General features: G+C 42.2%; 1 protein-coding gene across 4 annotated transcripts in view; it reads right to left on the bottom strand.

The window, feature by feature from the left end:
• LOC148011913 (uncharacterized) overlaps positions 1-21,745 on the bottom strand; it is a 292,709-nt gene that overhangs the window by 164,963 nt on the left and 106,001 nt on the right. For 3 of the 4 annotated variants that reach the window (XM_087670962.1, XM_087670965.1, XM_087670963.1), the window contains exons 8-18: positions 21,305-21,376; positions 20,896-21,078; positions 19,408-19,597; positions 13,075-13,170; positions 12,946-12,988; positions 12,714-12,861; positions 12,551-12,611; positions 12,027-12,349; positions 10,181-10,344; positions 8,712-9,474; positions 8,023-8,095 (exon numbers count right to left, since the gene is read on the bottom strand). In XM_087670962.1, coding sequence (XP_087527088.1) covers positions 8,023-8,095; positions 8,712-9,474; positions 10,181-10,344; positions 12,027-12,349; positions 12,551-12,611; positions 12,714-12,861; positions 12,946-12,988; positions 13,075-13,170; positions 19,408-19,597; positions 20,896-21,078; positions 21,305-21,376 — 2,116 coding nt within the window. The remainder of the gene's footprint in view (positions 1-8,022; positions 8,096-8,711; positions 9,475-10,180; positions 10,345-12,026; positions 12,350-12,550; positions 12,612-12,713; positions 12,862-12,945; positions 12,989-13,074; positions 13,171-19,407; positions 19,598-20,895; positions 21,079-21,304; positions 21,377-21,745) is intronic. The other variant, XM_087670966.1, reaches the window with a different exon arrangement.

Here is a 21,745-nt window from a genome sequence, read left to right as displayed (position 1 = left end):
ACACCCAATTTTTGACACAAACACCTCTTAAAACCAAAAAGAAAAAAAAGTTCATAGTAGTTCCATCTGCCTTTGCAGGACATGGTAGGCCATCAAGTAGCCGACATGCACCCTTTGTCCGATGCCCTGGCCTCTCAAGGGTGACCACATGGACCCCCTTGGTAAGATAACCATCGCCTCTGCAATCTTGGTAGGCCACTAGGTAGCCACCGTGCACCCTTTGCCTAATGCCCTAGTTGCTTTGGGGTGGGATGCCTTGGTATAAAACCACAAACAAAAACAAAAATACACAAAACTTTGGGTTAGCCTTCCTTTCTAGCACAGTTTTTTGGGCCTCAGAGGGGTGTTGAGTTAAAATAGGCATTGAATGCTCAATCAGCCTCTTAAACAGCCCCAAAAATACTTAATTAATGAAAACCCTAAACTAGTATACAATTTGAGAGAGTTTAAAACGATGCACAGTACAAGGTTCCGAAACTTTCTATTAATAAGTAGGATGCCCTCCATTCAGCCCAATCTCGTTTACACAATTTTCAAGCCCTCTAGCTTTGCTATCCACACCCCGTTCAAGGAGGACATCTCAGCCAAAGCTGTCCAACACTGTCTACACCCTTCCAGCACATGTTTCCAGCCTTCTCCACACAGTCCTCACCCTCCATCTACTACAAACAGCCCAATAACCTATCCTATTGCTGTGTTTGCTGCAGCCAGCTACCACCCTACTGCACACCATCATCTGGAGGCTGCATTTGCGCAGATCAGCTGCTGCAAATGCAGCTTCTGATCATCTCGAGGCTGCATGCGCTGTAGATCAGCTGCTGCCCATGATCATCTGGAGGCTGCATTTGCTGCAGATCAGCTGCTTCCCGGCTGTCCTCTACCTCCTACTGCTGTGTTTTGCTGCTGCTGCTGTCAGCAGTCCTACACCATTTGGAGGCTGCACATTTGGCAATTTTCTCTCTCTTCTGCCTGTCTAACATTGATCCCAGCATCACTGTTTGCTGCATTTACTGCTGTCCGACAGCTTGGAGGCTGCCTTGCTGCATTTCAGGATCCCGTTAAGAGTACAACACACTCTTCCGCTCATTACCTCTGTCTCCCTCCTCGAGACATGAAAGTTCATGGTCCACTTTTCATTCCTTGCACCGTTTGTTTGCTGCATGAGCATTGTATATTCAGTATTCATTCATTCATTCAGATCTTCACTGTGTTCATTCTCTCTGGGTTACCCTAACCCTAACTGTGTTCTGTTGAGTTTATGCTTTGTTGTACGCTTTTATTTATGTTTCTGTATTAGGGTATTTCTTCACAGCCCTCTTTAAACAACCGTAGAACCTCTCTTTGCTAATAAAACACCCCAAATATGATGTCATTTGGCCAAAACAGCCTTCAAACTACTGTCACCTACTACTATAGTCTCTTTTGGGCATATAACCAGCTCTTGGAGGGTCTCTTTCTGGATTGAACTGGCCTATCAATTGTTGCAGCAACAATGGAAACCTTCTTTGTCCCTCTCTGAGCCTGCACAAGGCTGGAATGACCCTCTGTCTTGTTGAGCTAAAAATGCATTAGCCTGACTTAAACAGCCCCAAAACACCCTTAATTAATGAAGAAAACTTCTTATTTTAAAAAGAAATGCCATCCTAGAGAGTCATTGTGTGCCACATGCAAAACCTTAATTTGAATGTCCCAAACATTCTATAAATAGATATGCAATCCACCACTCTCCCTTAGTCTCGTTTTTGCACATTTCAAGAGCCATATCTCTGCTGTCCACACCCTGTTCGCGAAGCACATCACGGTCAGAGCTTCCCTCAGCCATTTGCTACCATCTAGCTCATTCCAACCTTCATCCACATCCTGTTGTTGTCACCACTTGCCTGCAACTATCGCCTGGTGCCCTGCAGTTGTCAGCTACTACTACCAAATCCTTGCATTTACTACTGTTGCCATCAACTAGACATGTCGCCTACTGCCAAACACTGTCACCATCATCAAAAAGCTGCATTTTGTTGAGTTTCTCTCTCCTCTAGCTGTCACTTACACCTATATAGTCGTTTTCTCCTTCCAACTATCTCAAGTTCCTACGTTTTTAGACTTTCTCTCTCATGCACTAGCGACAGTATCAAATCTAATTTTCCCTAGCTGTGTTTGCGAGTGTTCGACACACAAAGAATGTCTTGTTGCGTACTAAGATCCATTTGGAGTACGACACACCTTCCAGTGTGCTTTATCGTACAATTGGTTTGGTGTTTTCTGTGTTTAGAGCATTTCTTCACATGTTATCAAAGCTAGATACTCCGTGAGAAATCTTGGCCTTCGATCGGAAAGCTCATCCGCGAAAGCAAGAACAACAAAAGGGTCAGATGACTTCAAATACATTCGCAACATTGCTCAAGTCTTCATAGACAAACATAGGTGGAAACAATCAGCAGTGGGCCTCCCAGCTTGCTTCTGCCCCATTTACATGGTCGGAGAACTATCGAACTACCATGAAGTCCATAGACCATATCACATTTCTACCACTGAGGATGATCTCATCCTTATGCATAGGGCTCAACAGGAGGTTAAAGGTAAGCTTGAGTTTTCTCTCTTAAATTCGGTGCATAGAACTAATGATCTTGCAAGACCTTCAAAATCTCCACTACATACTAGCCATCTACAAGTGGAAGCTTGCTCAGATTACATATCACTTCCATAGTACATATTTTCTCCAATGCCTAGTATGAACCCTATTATTTCAGATTCTATACACCTAATTCTATATTTTATGTTGAATCAAGGAAAACTCGTTATGAAGGGACTCTTCAAAACAACCTTTGTAAAGGTATGCAAAGAAACGAGGCCCCAAGCAACACCGCCCCGGACATAGGCCAAAAAATCCCAAGGCCAGGGAAATAGAAGCTCAAGGGAGCATACAGGGCATGGCAACACCGGTCGTGTGGGCCCACAACAAACGCTCGGGCACCAGGTGCTCAAAAGAGGAGAGGCCAGCTCGAGACAAGTAGGAATTTGATGCATTATTCAAAAGTATTCCGGAAACAGTTGCGGCCAGGGACTACACCATTCAGGTCCCGGGCAACATCTCCCCTGCCCAATCTCACAGGAGCCCCTCACCAGCATAAGTATTTCTTTATGAACTCAAATCTAGATAAGAAGCTGAAAGAAGAACTTGTAAGTATTTCCATCCCTTCCTTTTTCTTCAAATGATTTTATTTCTCATGGTTAATTTGAAGTAGGTGCATCTTCATCTAATGCATTTAATGCACAAGGAACCAACCATGTTTCCCACAACAACATCCATCACAAATTCATTTGGGCTCCAACCCATCCCTCCCTCATCTTCCACTACACCTTCCTTTCCACCTTCATTAAGTGCACCACATTATCCACCACATACCACACCGGGGGGTTTTGCACATTTAGGCACAGTCTTTAGGACCGCTATATACCCGTTTCCAGGTGATGTACCTGTAATGAAGGCTCGACCTCCCACACACACACTTTCAAGTTATCCCTCTAGGAGTACTTCCTAGACATACTCGAGTGTGGATGGCTGGGTATCGCAGTTTGCCTCTATGGCATTACTAAGTGGACCATCCAGTTATTAGGTTGTGTCCCAACTGACATTATAGGGCAATCGTATCCTAATGCCTCCACCTTCACCTATGGTATCATATGGACCTATGTCTTTTTCGATACCTCCATAGCAATTGGCACTCATTGGACATCAACAGTCTATTTTTGTCTATCCACCTTTACCCCTCCTCCTTATCCACCACCAACTTATCCTCCACCTTACTCCACTTATCCATCTTCACAGACATCTCATGGTTCTAGCTGCTCATCCACCATGCAATGACAAGACTTGTATCAATGGATCAAACTACACCACTTGGTCAAATTTAATGAGGCATGTCTTAGACTCTCAAAACCTATGGGATTTATTGCAATGGTTGAAACTCCAACCTGATTCTGCCCTTGTTCCATAATACGAGGTTGTCCACTCATGAAAGGCTCATAAGGCCTCCGTTATTCTCAAGCTTATGCAGGGCTTATTACCTCAGTTTCACTCTCGACTTTAGCATTTCAACTTAGCATCCGAGTGTTGGGCACACTTGACTAACCGCTCTACGGCTTGAGATAGGACCCGTCACATCAATTTAAATCATGAGCTTCAAAACTTTAAAATTACAGACAGGGATGACTTGAAAGGCAAGTTGGCAGAGTATCGGCGTCTCCTCGTTGAGTTCTCAATCACTGGGGCTTCTAAGTCCTTTGACAATCAGGTTACCCTTTTCCTTAAGAAGCTGACAATAAAATATTTCCATTTTATGCAGTAGGTGATTTCACAATCTTAGATGCCCACATTTTATGAGTTTAAGTGTCAGTTATTGTGTTATTCATGGTTGTTCAATCAATTTCATAACACGTCCTTGATAGAGGGAGCTTTAGTTGCATCTTCTAAGAGGGGGTAACAAGGCAAGGGCAAAGAAAACTCCAATCAAAATCAAAGTAAGGCTAGTGAATCCCAAGGAACCACTCAATCTAATCTTAAACTTGGATGGTAGAATGTAGCTAAGAAGAATAGATATTATCAACATTGTCAAAAGACCAGCCATTATGACAACGAATGTTGATCTAAGGCAAGAGGCACATAGCCAAAATCCAAGTATCAGACCCCCTGCACCCCAATCGGGTAACCCCTAGTAGGGGAAGTAGGGTGGTGGCAATCCCCAATAGGGGCAATGGTGAGGCCAAACCCACATTGCTACCAATCAATCATCAGAGTTGGCGCAATACTCAATTCCAAAGGGTTTGTCTAGCTGATCTGCAAAGATCCACATCGTCTCCTTAGAGACATCAGATGCGAGTCTCATTCACATCTGCGAGTTTCCTCCTAATGAGGTGCCCATAGAGGCCCACTTGTGACAGTCAAGCACCTCAACACCTGTTTGGCTTATGGATAGTGGAGCTACCCATCACATGACTCCTATAGCGAATCTTTTCATTTCCCAAGACCCTACAATCGGGAGTGTTCGAGTAGGAAACAATTCCTCTATCAATATTCAGGCCTAGGGTCACGCTAGTTTTCCCACTGACCTAGGTCTAAATCTTGCTTCATTGGATGATGTCTATCATGCCCCCCGGCTTGGGAACTTGTTGTCCATTCAGTAGCTTTGCCAATTGAGGCAAGCAATTTTCTTCACCGCAACCACAGTCGCGATTCTAGACTCTCAGACTTATTTAGTGATTGTCAGAGGCAAGGCACAGCCTAATGGCCTTTACCACATGGCACTTTCTTATCGAGCTGACTACATATGATTCGGAGTTCCATTGCTTCCAGGCCTTAGTCACCACACGAGAGCCCACGAACTCTGAGCGTCTTTGGCATTTTTGCTTAGGACATCTTGGTTATGACTCTCTTTATGAAATGTCGTGTAAAGGGATGGGTGAGGGCTTGCCAGACCTAAAACTATCTCAAGAGGAATGTAAAGCATATCAGCTAGGCAAACAGCATCGTACACCCTTTTCTCAGTAGACTCTCACTTGTACTACTGAACCCCTTAGGCTCATTCGTATAGATCTTTGTCGTCCCACATCCACTGCTGCCTTGAATGGCGTGCTATACTTCTTTTTTATAGTGGATGATTTTACTAGATACATGTGGGTGTACTTCCTAAAGCACAAGTTGACTAGTCGTCATGTGGATACTATAAGAAGTGATTTTGGTATTGAGTTTATCTCCCATGAGTTTTCTAAGTTTCTACAGGAGTGGGGCATTCCTCGCCAACTGATCTCTACCAACTCCCCCCACACAGAATGGAGTCGTAGAGTGTAGAAAAGTCATGAATATGGCACGCTCTATGCTATTTGCAGCTCCCTGACCACCCTTGGGTTTGAGGCTATTAACACTTCTATGTACATCCTTAACCGATGTCCGACTGTGGCAATCCCTAAAAAGACTCCGTATGAGGCATTTTTTGTCTCTCGGCTTGTTATTTCTCACTTCAAATTTTTCGGTAGTCGTGCTTATACACACCAACATAGGAAAGCTCACCCCTCGAGCAAACCTCTTGATCTTTATGGGCTATTCTTCCAAAGTGAAAGCCTATCATTTGTTCGATCCTCAGACAAAAAAGGTGATCATACGAAAGGATGTAGTCTTTGACAAGAGAGACATAGTGCAATCCTCTGTACTGGACTCTTCGTCCTCACCTCTGCTCACATCATTTGAGATCCTGCTTACCAAGCTAAGTGTGCCTAAATGTGTAGAATCCCCTAGTGTGGTGTGTGATGGATAATGTGGTGCATTCAATGGAAGCGGAAAAGAAGTTGCAACGGAAGGTGAGGGAGGGATGGGGGTGGAAGCCCAAATGGATTTTTGATGGATATTGTAGTGGAAAACATGATAGATTCCTTTTGTCCATTAAACATATTAGATGAAGATGCACCTACTCCAAATTGACCACGAGAAATAAAATCGATTGAAGAAAAAGGAAGGGAAGGAATACATACAAGTTCTTCTTTCAACTTCTTACCTAGTTTTTAGTTCATAGAGAAATACATGTCTTTCTCATTACTCAGAACCAAAGGTTGTTTTAAAGAGTCTCTTCTTGACGAGCATCCCCCAAGATCCAATAGAAAATACAAAATGAATTAGCATAGAATCTAAAATAATAGGGTTCATACCTGGCATTGGAGAAAATGTATTGTGGAAGTAATGTGTAATATGAGTCAGGTTCCACTTGTAGATGGCTAGTCCATAATGGAGATTTTGAAGGTTCTACAAGATCATTAGTTCTATGCACCAAATCTAAAGGAGAAACTCAAGCTTACCTTCAAGCTCTTGCTAAGCCCTATGCATAAGGATGAGATCATACTCAGTGACAAAAATTTGATATGGTCCGTGGACTCCATGGTAGTCTAATAGTTCTCCACCCATATCAGATCGAGCAGAAGCAAGCCGGGTGGCCCACTCCTAATCATTTCTGTCCATGTTTGGCTATGGAGACTGGAGTGGTGTTGTGAAATGTGTTTGAAGTCATCTAAGACCTTCTCTTGTTCTTGCTTTTGCAAATGAGGTTTCCGATTAAAGACCAAGGTTTCTCAGAGAGTACCTAGCTCTAATACCATGTGAAGAAATGCTCTAAACACTGAAAACACACAACCAATTATACAACAAAGCACGAACTAATAAACATACAACACAATTAGGGTTACGATAACTCAGAGACAATAAACATAATGAATAATGAAGTGAATGAATACTGAATATACAATGCTCATATAGCAAACACACTATGCAGTGAATACTAAATCTCGTACTCTCGTATCTCTAGGATCAAGACAGAGATTATGAGCTAGAGAATGTATCATACTCCGAATGGTATCTACCACCCTATCCCAGAAGGAAGGCTGGTTTCAACTATTCACAGCCAGATCAGTAAATCTCATTGTCCATGAATCTCCAAAACAAGAGTCCAAGGCATCTCAGTTCAGGGAATGCCAAAACTCAACATCAGGGACCAATTCTCTCCTAAAAAAGTCAGTGATAATAGTCTCGTATCTTGTAGTAGGCAGCGCATCTGCATAGGTAGTCCAGCTAAGCTTGTGTGGGGAGGTCTGCACCTAAGCCTATGGCACATCTCATCTCAATGGGAGAGATTGCAGAACGACTTACATGCATGAGGAGAAGGATGGGGATAACCTGCAAGCTTGAGCCAGAAGGGGCAGGTTTGAAGGGAAGATAAATTGGCATTATTCCTTTTTCTGTTCTTCATTTGGGTCCTGTTTTACAGATGCATTTAACATAGTGAAGCAAATTCTACTGCATGCAAAACAAGCAATAGTAGAATATCCAACAACTACTAAAACCCTTACCATATAGAAATGCTTCATTGCTAAAAGGTAATAACTTGCACAAATTTGATTTATTAAACCAGATGTAAATCTGAAGTTTTAGTTTAGAGTCATGCACTTTCTATTTATCTTCCCACTGCTGCCAGCTTGCATGCATACCAGTGAATTCGAGGTCATCTTGCAAAGGTTTTTCAGTGTTCTCCGTGGCCACAGGTTGTGTATCAGCAGTCACCTGTTGAAAGCAATAATTCAGTTAAAGCACACAAGAATTTTGTAAAGAAACTGCAGAAGCCCAGTATGAAACTAGTTTACTGAACCTCACTTCCCCACCAGCCTCCTCCCTCCTGCCCTAACAGCAAGATCTTGCCAGCCCTCTTCTCACCTGCCCTGCCAAGTCCTAATCCTGCCTCCTAACCTCAAACCAAAAAGAAAAGCAGACAGATCTTCATCCTAGCCCCAACCAACCCCCTTCCTAAAAGCTCCCCTCTCTTGGGGTTCCTCCCCTTCTCTATCTCAACATCAGCATCTGCCTGTCCCCCTCCCTCCCCCCACAAACCCAAAAACACACACAAAAAAAAAGAAACTCTTGTACTAACAGCACCAGGCTTGAGCATTATCTCCTCATTGTGTAAAACCATCACCAGTGGCTGATTACTGAATGCAAGTGAACTGGTTCTGGCTTTCTGTACAAGCATTGACCTGATCTATCATCCCATGTGACATCATAAATTTCTACTCTCTAACAATTGACTTCATTGAGTAGCGATTTTTGTTTCTGATACATTTAGAGTAGCATCCCAGCATCCTAAACTCGTTATTTGACTTACATTCAAAAGTCAAAGTTTAACCTGCAGAAGCTGACTTGATATGATTGATAGCTTTTCCTTCAAAACACCTTTGTCAGAACTCTCAACTGAAGCATTGACATCTGCAAATGTTGAAGATGCGCCTTCTGCCGCAGCCTGAGCTTTTTGCGATGCAGAAACAGCTCTGAATGCAGCTTGTCTAGCTGTTTCTGCTGCAGCTAAAGCTGTATCTTTAGCTTGATTAATGACACTGACCTCTGATGTAGCTTCTTCAGCAGTTTGTCTAGCAAGACAAGCATCCTCAGATGCCTTTCTGGCAGTCTCAGCAAAAGCTTCGGCCTCTTTTAGTGCTTTTGCTGCATCCTGAAGCTTGTGACATGCCATTTCACTTGCTTTCTTCTTAAGAATTTCTTTTGCAGCAGAATCATTTCCTGAACGTTCAAGTAGGGCATTTGCCTCGACCTCGGCCAGTTTGGAAAAAAGAACCTTTTGAGCTACCTCCTTGGCATGAAAGCTTGCACTTTCAGCAAGTAAGTAAGCTGCATGAGCTGCTTCCTCAGCTTCTGTTGCAGCTTTTGCTGCTTCAGCAGCTGCCATGGCCTTAAATCTTGCATCAAGTAGTTCTTGAATAATACTGCAGCACCTATCATGTTTAATCTTTCCATCTTCGCTTCTCTGAATAGGGTGAACATTTGAAAATTTTGAAATCCAATCTACCAAAGATCTCCATATCACCATGCCCTCGGTTATACGCTGACCAGCAGCAGCAGCATCCTCAACTGGCTTCAGCCTACTAGCAATGCCTCTGTTGATGCATTTTTGTTACTAAAAAGATTATATTGCGTACAGTACACTGACTTTAAACACGCTCTATTTGAAATAATTTGCTCAGTTGCAGAGGTTTCCACATTATTTCAATTTCTGCATTTTATTGCCACTATATCAACAGAATAGAGTTCAAAAATTGGAAATTTTTCATTCTGTGTTTCTGGGCATTTCTCTGTCATTTCTTTTAACTTCATTTATGTTTCCAAGATAGGTTAATATGGTAATAGGTATGTTTTATTTTCCATAAGATCAAGAACAGAGATTGAGAAGTGGAAAAAGCCTACTGCTACTGCACCTTGCATTCCTCTTTCAGTGTAAAGCTTCTAAACAATGTTAAAGTGTGTTCTTTATTTTGACTTGTACAGCTTGCATGCTTTTAGAATTTTCTAAATGCTGGATAGTTGTAATTTTTTACTTGCACGATGTCTAAATCATCTACAGACTGTTACTTACTTCCTAGTTGAAAAGGAAAAGAAAGACGATTCAGCAAACATTAGCTTGCTTACCTATTATTGAATCTTGGGAAAAAATAAACATTGAAAGCAAATATGTATATTTTCAATGAGCAGGATCAAAAGTGATGACGATTCTGGTCCGTGTAAGGTAAGTTTAATCATGATTAACTTGTGTGCCTTCATCATCAAGCTCTCTGAGATTTATATATATGAAATGAGAACACTTACGTTCGATCATTTGTTGGAGGGGGATTATATTCAAGGTGATAGGAGATTCCTGTCTTGGGATCCAGGTGTTTTGCCATGGCTTGCTTAAGGGCCTCCCTTTCTCCAGGTGCATCAAGCAGAAAAACAGCATCAAGTGGATAAACTGGCTTCTGTTGACTATGTTCCTGTGAGATGATAAAAGCAAAGCAAATTACCAAAATACTTCTACTTTGGACAAATTTCCTGAAATACCCCTCAAATTTGAAAAATTACGAAAGTATCCATTATATTTGGTCGAAATTCCCAATATGCCCCCCTAGTTCAGTCAAGATTCCCGAAGCACCACTCAAATTTGAAAATTTACCAAAATAACCCTGATATTTGGCCAAAATTCACAACATGTCCCTCCAATTTCGTCAAGACTTCCCAAAATATCCCCCAGAATTTCACCTGAATTCTGAATATACCCCTCATAAGTTCACAAAATCATTTGATACATGACATTTTGCAAGCTTTTAAGAGGATAATTATGTCTCATAGAAATTGGATGATAGAATGATGATTTTATAAGGCGTTGTACATACATTCTCAGACTACGACCTATGGAGAAAAGCTTACAATTCTTCACCTCATTCAGTGGTGTTCATTTTCAAAGTCACTCAAAGGTATCAAAGAAAAGAAAATTTTATTAATAACACCTCAGAAAAAATCCTCTTGAGATGCAGTACAAAGTACAAAGAACCCTATGGACAATAGCCATATACATCACATATACAATGGTTGTACGAACAACCAATCTGGTGGGTTATAACGCCAGACCATCTAAGGAGCTCCACTGAAAAGCATTGTGTGTACAATGAAGGATCATAAGAACAAGCGAACAAAAATTTTGAGATCTGATTTTCTATTGCCATTATCCAACCACAATTAAGGATAATATGAGAAAGCCTCTTCTCTTCAGCCAATTACTCCAGACATAGAGAGGCCACACCATCAGAGAGAGAGTGTGCTTACCCTGGAGGGCTACTCTTTGCGAAGTGCTTCTATATTGATGCAAATCTCTAGGAAGATAATCCCCCCCAGAGTGAGGACTGATACAAACACCTCTCAAACATGGATTGAGCTTTTCACCAGAGGAGACATTCTTATCACAATAGTTGCTTCCACTAGAGTACTCGTTCTTTTATACACGCTGATGGTAAACTCAAGAGAGAGGAGTTAGACCAATCAGAGTTTACAAGATGCTCTCGATAGAGGATTACGGTTGTGGCTTATGGTGACAGGACTTTGGATCTAGACCCAAACCTTGCAACTTGCATGATGGATGGCTCAAGGTACTAGGCATAAAGGAGGAGGCCTCTTCAAAGATTACAATGGGACCTCAGGGGTGGGTTTGGAGAGATCCATTTGCAGAAGAACCCAGGGTTGTCCCCTTCTTTGGATACAACACTAGACTGAACATTGGATGGCACAAGGTATCACACAGCCGTTTCTTACAAACTTTTGGAGAAGATTCAAGGCTAGCTTTAGACCCAGAAAGATCACACTCTTTCTGTGGTTAGTAGGCCCATGAACCTAGTACTGGTAGGCCCATGAACCTAGTACAAAGGACAGAGATTGTCCACACTCTCTGAGGGAGACACGGTGACTCGGAGACTACAAGGAGGAGAAGAGATGCTTTTCTCAAGACCTGAAACTCTGGCACTTTCTTTCACGGCCAGCCACACATGGTTTGGCATTACAGACCTCCTGATTGCGGTTTTTGCTCTAAAAGTCCTTTACAAGGTTATTATTGTACCATGCCTCACATGGACATCCTTTAATAGAATTTTCTTCTCTTGGGAGAAAAACTTCCAAGTATCCTTACCATTTCTGGCAGTGGAACTATAATTGATTTATAAGGTGCTTGCTTGCTTGTATCTAAATATATGTCACAACCATTGAGTCCTCGATGAAGTAGTTCTGCCTGCGCTTGTGTGTTGGGGTACCCATCCAAAATGAAGCCAATATCACCTCGTCTAGCTACTTGGCCAACTTCCTCTGTCAGCTTATCTTTTAAAACTCTCTTATCAGACTTAAGAATCTTTTGAGAGGATTGTAAGTCTTCCTTCTGTTTGACTCTGGGAGACTGCTGTTTGGAAGTAGCCTCCTTTTTCTTTCCTATCGATAAGGTAGATTGTGCTGAAGCATCTGCCAATTCATAACATTTGGTTATCAGTCTCCAATGTCTAAATTTGGCAACATAGTGGATGTGAGTTAAACTTTTAGGAATATAATACCAACACAGAAGCATCAAAAGTCTGTTTAAAATCCACATTTGAAAGATTTCTGACATTTATCGACAACAATGTGCATAACACATTCAGGAAGCATGAAGAGCAAAACAGGTACCATATGCAGTCAGATCCTCTACTTCAAGAAGCAGCAGTTGTACAGTAACATCATCAGGTACCTATTATGAAAGAAGATATAAAAGATATGCGGATTCTGTTACTGTATAACAGTTTATTGTAGAAACATAAACTGTTCATCTGTTTGTTGATCTTCTGCATACCTGTGACCCTTTTGATAGTGAATCACGAGCCTGTTTGCTAAGCAAAATTTTTGCAGAAACAGGTTCTCTTTGGTTTCCAGGCACTAATTCATCTTCAGTTGCTTGTATCTCTAATAAATCATTTTCTGCTTTAGCTTTTTGTAGATTTCTGCAATGTATGTTGTGCATGCAGGATGAGTACCTTGATAAAAAGAGAAAAAACTCCAGCTTACCTTCATCCAAAATCTCTTACCTTGGCTCTTTGACAACCTCAACTTCATTTTCTGTACACTCTTCTGTCAGAATACAAACAAAGTTAGTTTTCAGAGCTTTCATCTCGAGACCAAGTCTTTGGAAACCACGTAATCAGTAAAGCATTGACCTTCTAAAGCAACGACTGCTGAGCTAACAAGTTTATCAACCTCTATTCGAATAATGCCATACTGGTCCTCCAGCAACTTACTTAGATGAGATTTTCCTGAACACAACCTGATAAAATGAAAGTTGATTGAAAAAGAAGGAAGATGGAAAATGTAATAGATCTTTAAGATGACTTGATATGTATGTGTACTTTTTCCTCTCTCAAAATCAACCGAAAGAAAGTCGAACACAAAATACATAGAAGGAAACTAAAATTCAATGAAAATAAGAAAACCTTTAAAATGTGGCATTAAAATGCAAGCTTTTTCTGAACAAGAATGAAGTTAGCTGCCTTATCCATTTTTTAACAAGGAGTACACTACAATAAGCCATGAAAGAATCCAAATACTGCTTCGCATAAATACATGTCACCATGTCTGTGATGGCTTTATTCTTCAAATGAGAATCTACTACATTATACAATATTACAGTTGATATACTCATTAGATTCTTTTGTTTCCTCTTGTTTCTGTTGTCAAAAAATTGTGGCATAACTCCCAAGGGGGATTTGTTACCATATTTCAGTAGTGATGTGTATGAATACACTTACCACTACCCGGGCACCTTTTTCCCTCGTTAGGAGGTTTTTTCCCCCCAGCCTTGTGTATATGTCTATTCACTTTAGGGAATGCTTAGTCTTGTAAATCTTCCCTATTGATACCTCTAAATACACTTTTGAGTTGTGTTCTCTCAACTTCTTCTTCTCCTAGCTGTATACTCACATTCCTGCAACCCTAAACCCAACACAAAACCTATCTAGGTGGGGTGTATGATATCTGGCATCAATGGGGCTAGTCTCAGATTAATCACCTTTGCAAGGATCTTCTAGGTAGTTCCAATCAAAGTGATCGATCTCCACTGTATGATCTCCAGTTCCTTTGGGAATGAGGCGAATTAGCCACTCAAAAAATCTCTCCAGCATAACCCCTAATGCCACAATCTCCTAAAAAGCTGAGATGAGGCATATTACCTGATCAGATCCCAATAGATAAAAAAGGAGGACTTATCTAGTCCATCTTCTCCTAGACATTTGCTTGAGGGCAATGCCAAAAGTGCCTTCTCCAGCCCCTACTCTATAAAATGGTCCATCAAATATCTGCTCATCCTGTCTGTAACTATCCTCTTGATGCTCTGCCACACTATCTCTCTGTCCCTCTCATAGCTGAGGCCCTGATGGTGGACCCTAGCAAAGCTGTGTAGTACTGTGCAGCCACCTGTCTTGCCTCCAAAAGGCCCTGTGCAATAGATCAATCAACTCTCTTGGGTCTCCGAACACATTGTCTAGAGTGTTTTAGCCCTGTGATGCAGAAAAAATCTATGTTAAACCTGTCAGCAAAGTTAATCTAAAAGAAAGAACTTACATGAGAGCTATACTCTAATTTGGCTTCCTTCATGGGATCAATCTCTACTCTGGCAATGTGTATCCTCTTAGCTGTCCATATGCACTATGGCCATCTCTCCTCCTCCCTCCGTAGGGAGGCCAATGATGCTCTAGGAAATCTCTCCTTCTTTGGAAGGGCTTCTCTCCTCCTTGTGGCATTCTCCCTAAAGAAGGAGCGGATCTCCTATAGGATCTCATCCAAGTCACTAGTGCTTGTATAGTTAAGAAGGGTCTAGAACCCCCCAAATCTATGCAATTGTCTCTCTATGGTCGTCCAAGTCACTAGTGCTTGTATAGCTAAGAAGGGTCTAGAACCCCCCAAATCTATGCAACTGTCTCTCTATGGTCGTCCTTGTAGAACAGGTGCTCTGGGATCTTGACACAAGAATGGGGTCCTTCGACTCTATCAAAGAGAAGTACATGATCAGCATAGTCTAAGAGGATTGTGTCAAGTATGATGATGCTTGTTAGGCCGCCCCCGTTGAAAACTTGCAAGCTTAATCATCCACATAGATCGATCAATCCTAGAGAAATTCTTGGCTCCTGCTACCTTATCTCTCCTAGAGAACTGGAGCAAGCTTGTGGCTTTGTCAAACTCTACTATGAACCATGGATACCGACCCCTGATCAGAAACAAGAGCTCCTCTCAAGCAGCCTACTCTCCTCACCTAATAGTTTGTCCATCTACCTCTCCTAACCTCTATAGCCCCCACCATATTAAAGTCACCTCCTACTATCCATTGATTGATTTATAGTGGAGACTAACTAAGCATAGTTTAGAACTGCCTCTTGCATCTACCTCTCCTGTCCTCTAGGGCCTCCACCATATTAAGGTCACCTCCTACTATCCATTGATTAACCTATGGTGGAGACTAAGGATAGTTTGGGACTCTCTCTTACCTTGATGGCCATTTGGGCATAAATGACCAATAAACAAATAAATGACTCCTCCACCCTTACAAAGACCCACATGGCTCTCCCTAGAACCACAATACCCAGCCTTGTATTGACCGGGTCCACTCCTTCCTAACACATATACATGCTCCAACCTATATCTCTATGGCTACCATAGCCGATGCCATGTAAGTGTGACTTTGGCCTAGCATTAACTTCCTGCAACATTCGGATATCCTCTTTGCCAAGAGATAGGGCTCCTGCAACATGCGAAAATCGATCGATCCTCCTACTAATGCTCTATGCAAATCCTGCCTCATGAGACTTCAGCCCTACCTAAAGTGTCATCCTCCAAAACCTTGTACATTCCATGAGAGAACCCTCATGGGGTGTGCCTTAATTTCTCAAACTAGCATGGCTCTGCAGCCTGCACCAATCTTTGCTGCCTCCTAGCATACACCCCTCCACTAACTTTGCTCCAGGATATAATTTTGGGGGGGGGGGGGGGTAGGGGATGGTTTTGGGGTGGTGGTGGGGGGGGTGGGGGGGCGGGGGGGTGGGGGAGGGGGGTGGCGAGATGGGATTCCTGGAGGTATGCATCTGATTCCTCCACCTCTTGCTCACTCTCCCTGGTCTCCTCAACCCCCTTGACATGATGAGTGTCAGGTACCTGAGATAAAATCAACTCTGGGATCTCCACCTAGTGAGCAAAGTAGCCTAGAAGATGGTGGTGCATCTACAGCCTACTACCACTCTCGGGGGGACTGCTAGTGTCATTGCCTCTATGAGTTGTGTTACGTCTATTTGTGGTGCTACTATCGAGGGCTATGGAGTCCTGGATCCTAAGTAACCAAAGGAGTATTTGTGATAGCCGCAGGAGGCTAAGGTGGCGCTACGCAGCTGACAGTCTGTGGTCCCTAACTACTCTCCTAAGTAACCAAAGGAGTGTTTGTGATAGCCATAGAAGGCTAAGGTGGGGCACACAAGCTGGTGGTCTAAGGTCCCTAACCACTCTCCACTGTACCTCCCTCTATCTCTAGAACTTTGGGCCTCTTTTCTTGTGTCCTTGTTCATCGCCTATGCACTTGCACTATCGTTAGCATTATCTCTTCCTCCAGCTAGCATTTCATTGTCTCTAGTGCTCTATGTCACTCCTCTCTAGCCTATGCCTATTTCCTCCCCCGTCCTTAAAGTAGATCTAATGTTGTTGTCCTAGGGCATTCAATTGCAAGATGTCCTATCATCTTGCAAGTGAAGCACTAGCCAGAGAGTCATGTGTATGTGACTGGCTCCGTGAGAGAACCCCCATCGGTGGAGGGAATCCTGATAGTCTAGGGAAGGGAATGTAGGGACTTTGTAGGTATAGTGACTCTAACAGATGGGGATCTGTGTGGACCTTCCGAAACTACATTGGCAAAAGTACATGGAGCAACCACAAGGTCATGAGAGCATGGTTCACATGGATTATATGTGTAGACTATGCAAAACCTTGTATGGGCTGAAATAGGCATGATTATGGCATGATAAGATAGTACAATATCTTATCTCTATTGATTTTCACGTTGGAAATGTAGATCATAGATCACTCGCTTTATGGGCATCAGAATGATAGGGGAATTGTTGTGATTACCTTGTATATGGATGATTTGTTTATTAGGGATTATAATATGCAATAGCTCGAACATGTGCAGAATCTTCTCAAGCAAAAAAAAAAGTCCTATCTCTCTGAATGACATGGTGGAAGGCATTGCCAATCTTGAAAAGGTATGGCTTGAAGTACTCATCTAGGCTAGGGATAGAGATGGTAATGGCAGTGCCATCTCCCAGTGACGAGTAGTCTGAACCCTCCATTGATATGTCAAAGTATGCCACTGAGGATCTAACATCAAGTGTGCTGATAGCAAGCACTACCTCCATCTGGTCAGGTGAGCTGAACTATAGCCTAAAACACCCCTTTCCTAGGGGTACCACTCACATGAACCTAGCTAGGGTGTCAGTAAGAGCCGACAGGATAGAATTCTTAAGAGTAGATGGGGAGGCGATCTCCAACCATTCTACATGCCAAAGAAGCTGCCTCAAGAGCCGTCACTCTATCCTCGAGTGCCAACTCTGTGTCTGGAGCGAAGTGAATCAGCGGGAAGGCATCAGTTGTATATATGCACAGGGCTGCACTGGAGCCCCTTGGTGTGGTGGTGGTGGTGGTGGTGGACTAGCTGCAAACTCAGGTGACACTAGCTCCATGTGTCTGTGATATGTGATATGGACACTTCTCGGTCAACTGGAAAATTTTCTGCAATAATACCTGGTGGGGTTTGTGTGTGAGTAGGGGTGACCTAGGCAAGGAATCATACAAAGGTTTTGAGGGTGGAAGAGCAGGCTGAAGACGCATCCATGTTGTGAGGTTCAACAAAACGGAGTCCCTATTCAAGGGGGAAGTAGATGGATGGGGAGCTTCACAAGAGTAAGAAACAAGGATAGAGATGGGCTTTCGGATGGCTTATGCAGGAATGGTGAGCAGGCAGGCTAAGGGGGGGAATGGACAGATCGGGAGTGGTGGGTAGGGATGGTGGCAGAAAGGCAGGTAAAAGAGCAAGCGACTGGAAATCTAGCTAAGGATATGGCTGGACAAGCAAGCAACTGTTGGCGATCAGGCAAATGAAGAAATGGGTGAAGAGCGGGACGACTGGTGGCTAGAGAGATGTCAAGTTGTGGGCAGGAAAGGCAGTAGGTTTACCTGGACTCAGGTGGCAGGTTTGCGGGCAGATGTCCTGACAAGTGGCACAGAATTCTGCTCCCTCCAAAGTCAACTTCATCATGTCACATTGCATCAGCAAGCAGGGGGGTTGTACAGGCTAGGGGGTTGCTTGGCAAGCTGGGGACCTGCTTGTTCTCGCTAGTACAATTCCAAGCTATCAATATATTGATTGGTTGCACATGCAAAAAGTGCATCCTTCTCCATCACCTTGTAAAGTGGGTGGGGGAGACTCCCCGAAGTGGGCAGGGAATCTACTAATTTAGGTGCCATGCTTGGAGCTTAAGTGCTCCTATGATCTATCTTACTTTGATCAATTAATAAAACCCACAAGGCCAGCTTTTCAATTTAGTTTTCAGTAATATTTTCCCACATTATGGACGTAATAAATGTACAATGGCAATGATTGAGATGTGAAATCAGCAATAAACACTCTCCATCTTGTGACAGCATCCCTCTAAAACCTCTAAGTCTCTGTCTCTTAAGGAAACTCCATGAAGGTGCCATTCCCCTACAGTGAGATGTCTGATCAAAAATCTGCCCTAAAATAGGTAAGTCTGCTTCTTTCCTCCATCCCTATTGGTTTCCTTGATTGTAGCTTCACTCAGACAAGTTCATCTATCACACACTTTTTCCAATTCTAACAATGAGAGTAACAGGGAACTGCTGATGTGGAATCGTCTTGTTGAAAGAGAGGGCAGCAGTCGGGACATATGGAAAAAGTGCTGCAGTTGTACAGCACTTTTCGAAAGAGGAAGTGGCTTATGAGTTTGATGATTTTAAAAAGCAACTTCATACACATAGCCCAAGACCAGTATCATACTAAGAGTTAGTCCCTACTATGTGCCTGCTGATGCCCCTGCTGCAATGGAATGTTATGAGATCAAGGGCTGCTGAAGATAACTGCAGAACTGGTGACAATGGAGGGGACTGTATAGTAAGTAGTTTGCAGGCAACAGTCAGAAAGCAAAGCAAGAAACTTAGGGGAAATGGCATGCTGACAAGCAACTGTCTGCTGCTGCAGGCTACCAGGGCAGTGGATGAGAGTAATATCCTCTATGAGGACAAGCGGATATACACCATTCTACAAGAGTAATATCCTCTATGAGGCTAGGTCAAATTAGCATATTGTGTGCTACCTAATAGCAAGAATTTATATTTAAGTGGAAAAATAACAAGGACATATCCCAGTTAGACATTGTTGCATGTGATCCCTCATTATTTACATGGCTACAATGTACTGTTTATCAGAACACAATTATGTATACCTGAAAATGGTGTGCCAACTACAGCAAGCTTCAGCTTCATATTAGATAGGTATGTTAGTGGCACTGGCTTCAAGCAATTTTCTATACGCCTGAAAAGTTCAACCAATATGATCCCTAATTCTTTGTTTGTCCCTACTATTTCGAAACCTTGCCATTCACCTTGCTCTTGTAGATAATCCATTGTTGCAGCCTGTCGAATTGATCATATAGAGACTTCAACACTTCAAAATTTTAATAAAGTTACAACATAGAAAGCTTTTTTGGTATATTTTATTTATTGGGCCATCCATCCCTTTGTTACTTTTCAGCAATGAAAAAAATAGGTCTGGCGTTTGATTCGAATAATTAAACTCTTTCAAGGTGATCATGTTTTCTTGGTTCACATGTGTTCTCATCTCCTTGCAATCGACGAATGTTGTCACATCACTGACTTTTGGTGGTACTGAATCATTATGCTGCAAAGAGCCTTTGGATTGTGTGCTGTAATCACATGTAGCCCTTGACCTGAAGGTAGGTCTCCATGATAGAGGTCAAAGCTGAATACAATGATCAGCTCCTCCACATGCTACAGTGTGTAGTAGCAGTAAGGGCGCTGAAAATGAGAAGGCAGGAAGTAATAATGACCAACTGTGTACCTGTAAATAGGCAATAAACCCTATAAATGTTCTCAGGTGGAATAACCCTAAAGATACTCTTGGCTGGCATCTTGGACCAAAAAGATGGATGGGACCCAACAGTAGAGACAGAACAAGAAGACCAAATGGACCCAGACAGAGCTCCTAATATCTCTGGCTGACCCGGTCTATGACTCACAACTAGGAGGTGACTATTACCACTCTCTTGGATCCTAGGTGTGCCTGAATTCCCAAGGGACAAAAGGATGAAAGATTGGCAACATTGGCAAATCAAGTTGCAATATGTGGCATGCTGTTGAGAAGGGGTTTTGTGGCCATTGAACTCTGTTTTACTTAAGTGATTTGTTTGTCTAGCCTGCTTAGCATCTAAACATAGGCATATAGGAGCATGATCAAATACTGCATACCTGAACAGGGGCATATACAACCATGATCAAATATGATGAGGCATCTCCCTAGAAGAAACATTGTGCATATACCACTCATCGATTGGGACCCTTATATGGTGAAAGGAATTCTGATTTAAAAGTGTAGCCCTTCTCATCCCAATAGATCAAGAATTGTACATCTTTTTCTTTTCAAGGGAAAAATGATTCTATTAATAAATCCCCTTAGGATAAAATGTACCAAGACAAAGTACAAAATTAGCCCTGTAATCAAAGTACAAAATTAGCCCTGTAATCAGCTCCAGTGGTATAGACAACTGTGCACAGTTTGTTCACAGGAGTATGCACAACTGTATACACTTTGTTCAGCTGGATTGCACTCAAGTTTGTTGTGATTACATTACACAAGACAGTCACCAAGCATTTACCGTGTATCAGGAAAAATATTTTAATCTCATCCACTATACCTGATCAGCTACTTCATTATCATCTTTAATAAAATCATCGGTTGTCTCAGCTGGAATCTTAAACACAAATGGCTGTATTGCACCTTTCACAAAGAGATTCTTCCACTCCCACCATTCAGTATTTGGAAGAGAACAGTTAGTTGATGCTTTGTAGACTGCAGCACCTTCTGCCAAACTTACTATCTAGGGAAGATAAGTAGACAAAGAAATGGTAAATGTGCACGTTTTCAAAGATTTCAACTATATTAAATTTTGATGTTGATGTGTACTAAATGGTTGATATACAAGCTATAGATTCTTGTTTTGAGTAAAATGAGATAACATGTAACTGGAAATTCCTCTAGTTTCAGTTAAATGGCAATTTCTTTCATTACAATCCCAAATAGTCAAATAAATGCTCAAATCAAACCTGTGCAAACACCTCCATGCATAATTGCTGATGCTTGATATGTTTCCTCTCAAGTTTCTTCAGCCTTTCCTCCTAGAGTACAAAATATCATAATCACAGAACACCCATTATGTACTGCTTGACTTATTTCGAGAATCTGTATTTCTTTTTGAAAGAAAGATCCTTCTATTAGCAAAAAAATTCCACCGCAGCATTGACCCCCCTATTAGGGTACAAAGAAGCTAAAACAAACAAGTGCGCCTAGAACCGCTATGGGCAGCTATCTCATACAACAAATTGGGGGATGGAAAACTATGCATGGTTCATAGAGGCAATGAAAACTTTGGAAATCTTACACACTAATATCCATCACAAGCAGACATCATAGTTGGTTTCACTTCTCGTCAAAAACTCCTTACAAAATCCAGTGAAAATGTTTGTAGTATCCAACAGTGTAGCCAA

This window comes from Lygodium microphyllum, chromosome 28 (genome assembly GCF_053477565.2).
Source record: "Lygodium microphyllum isolate KBCC chromosome 28, Lygodium_microphyllum_v1.1.10, whole genome shotgun sequence".
NCBI classification, from domain to species: domain Eukaryota; kingdom Viridiplantae; phylum Streptophyta; class Polypodiopsida; order Schizaeales; family Lygodiaceae; genus Lygodium; species Lygodium microphyllum.
Note: the sequence above shows the minus strand (reverse complement) of the source record. Positions and strands in the feature narration are given on the sequence as shown.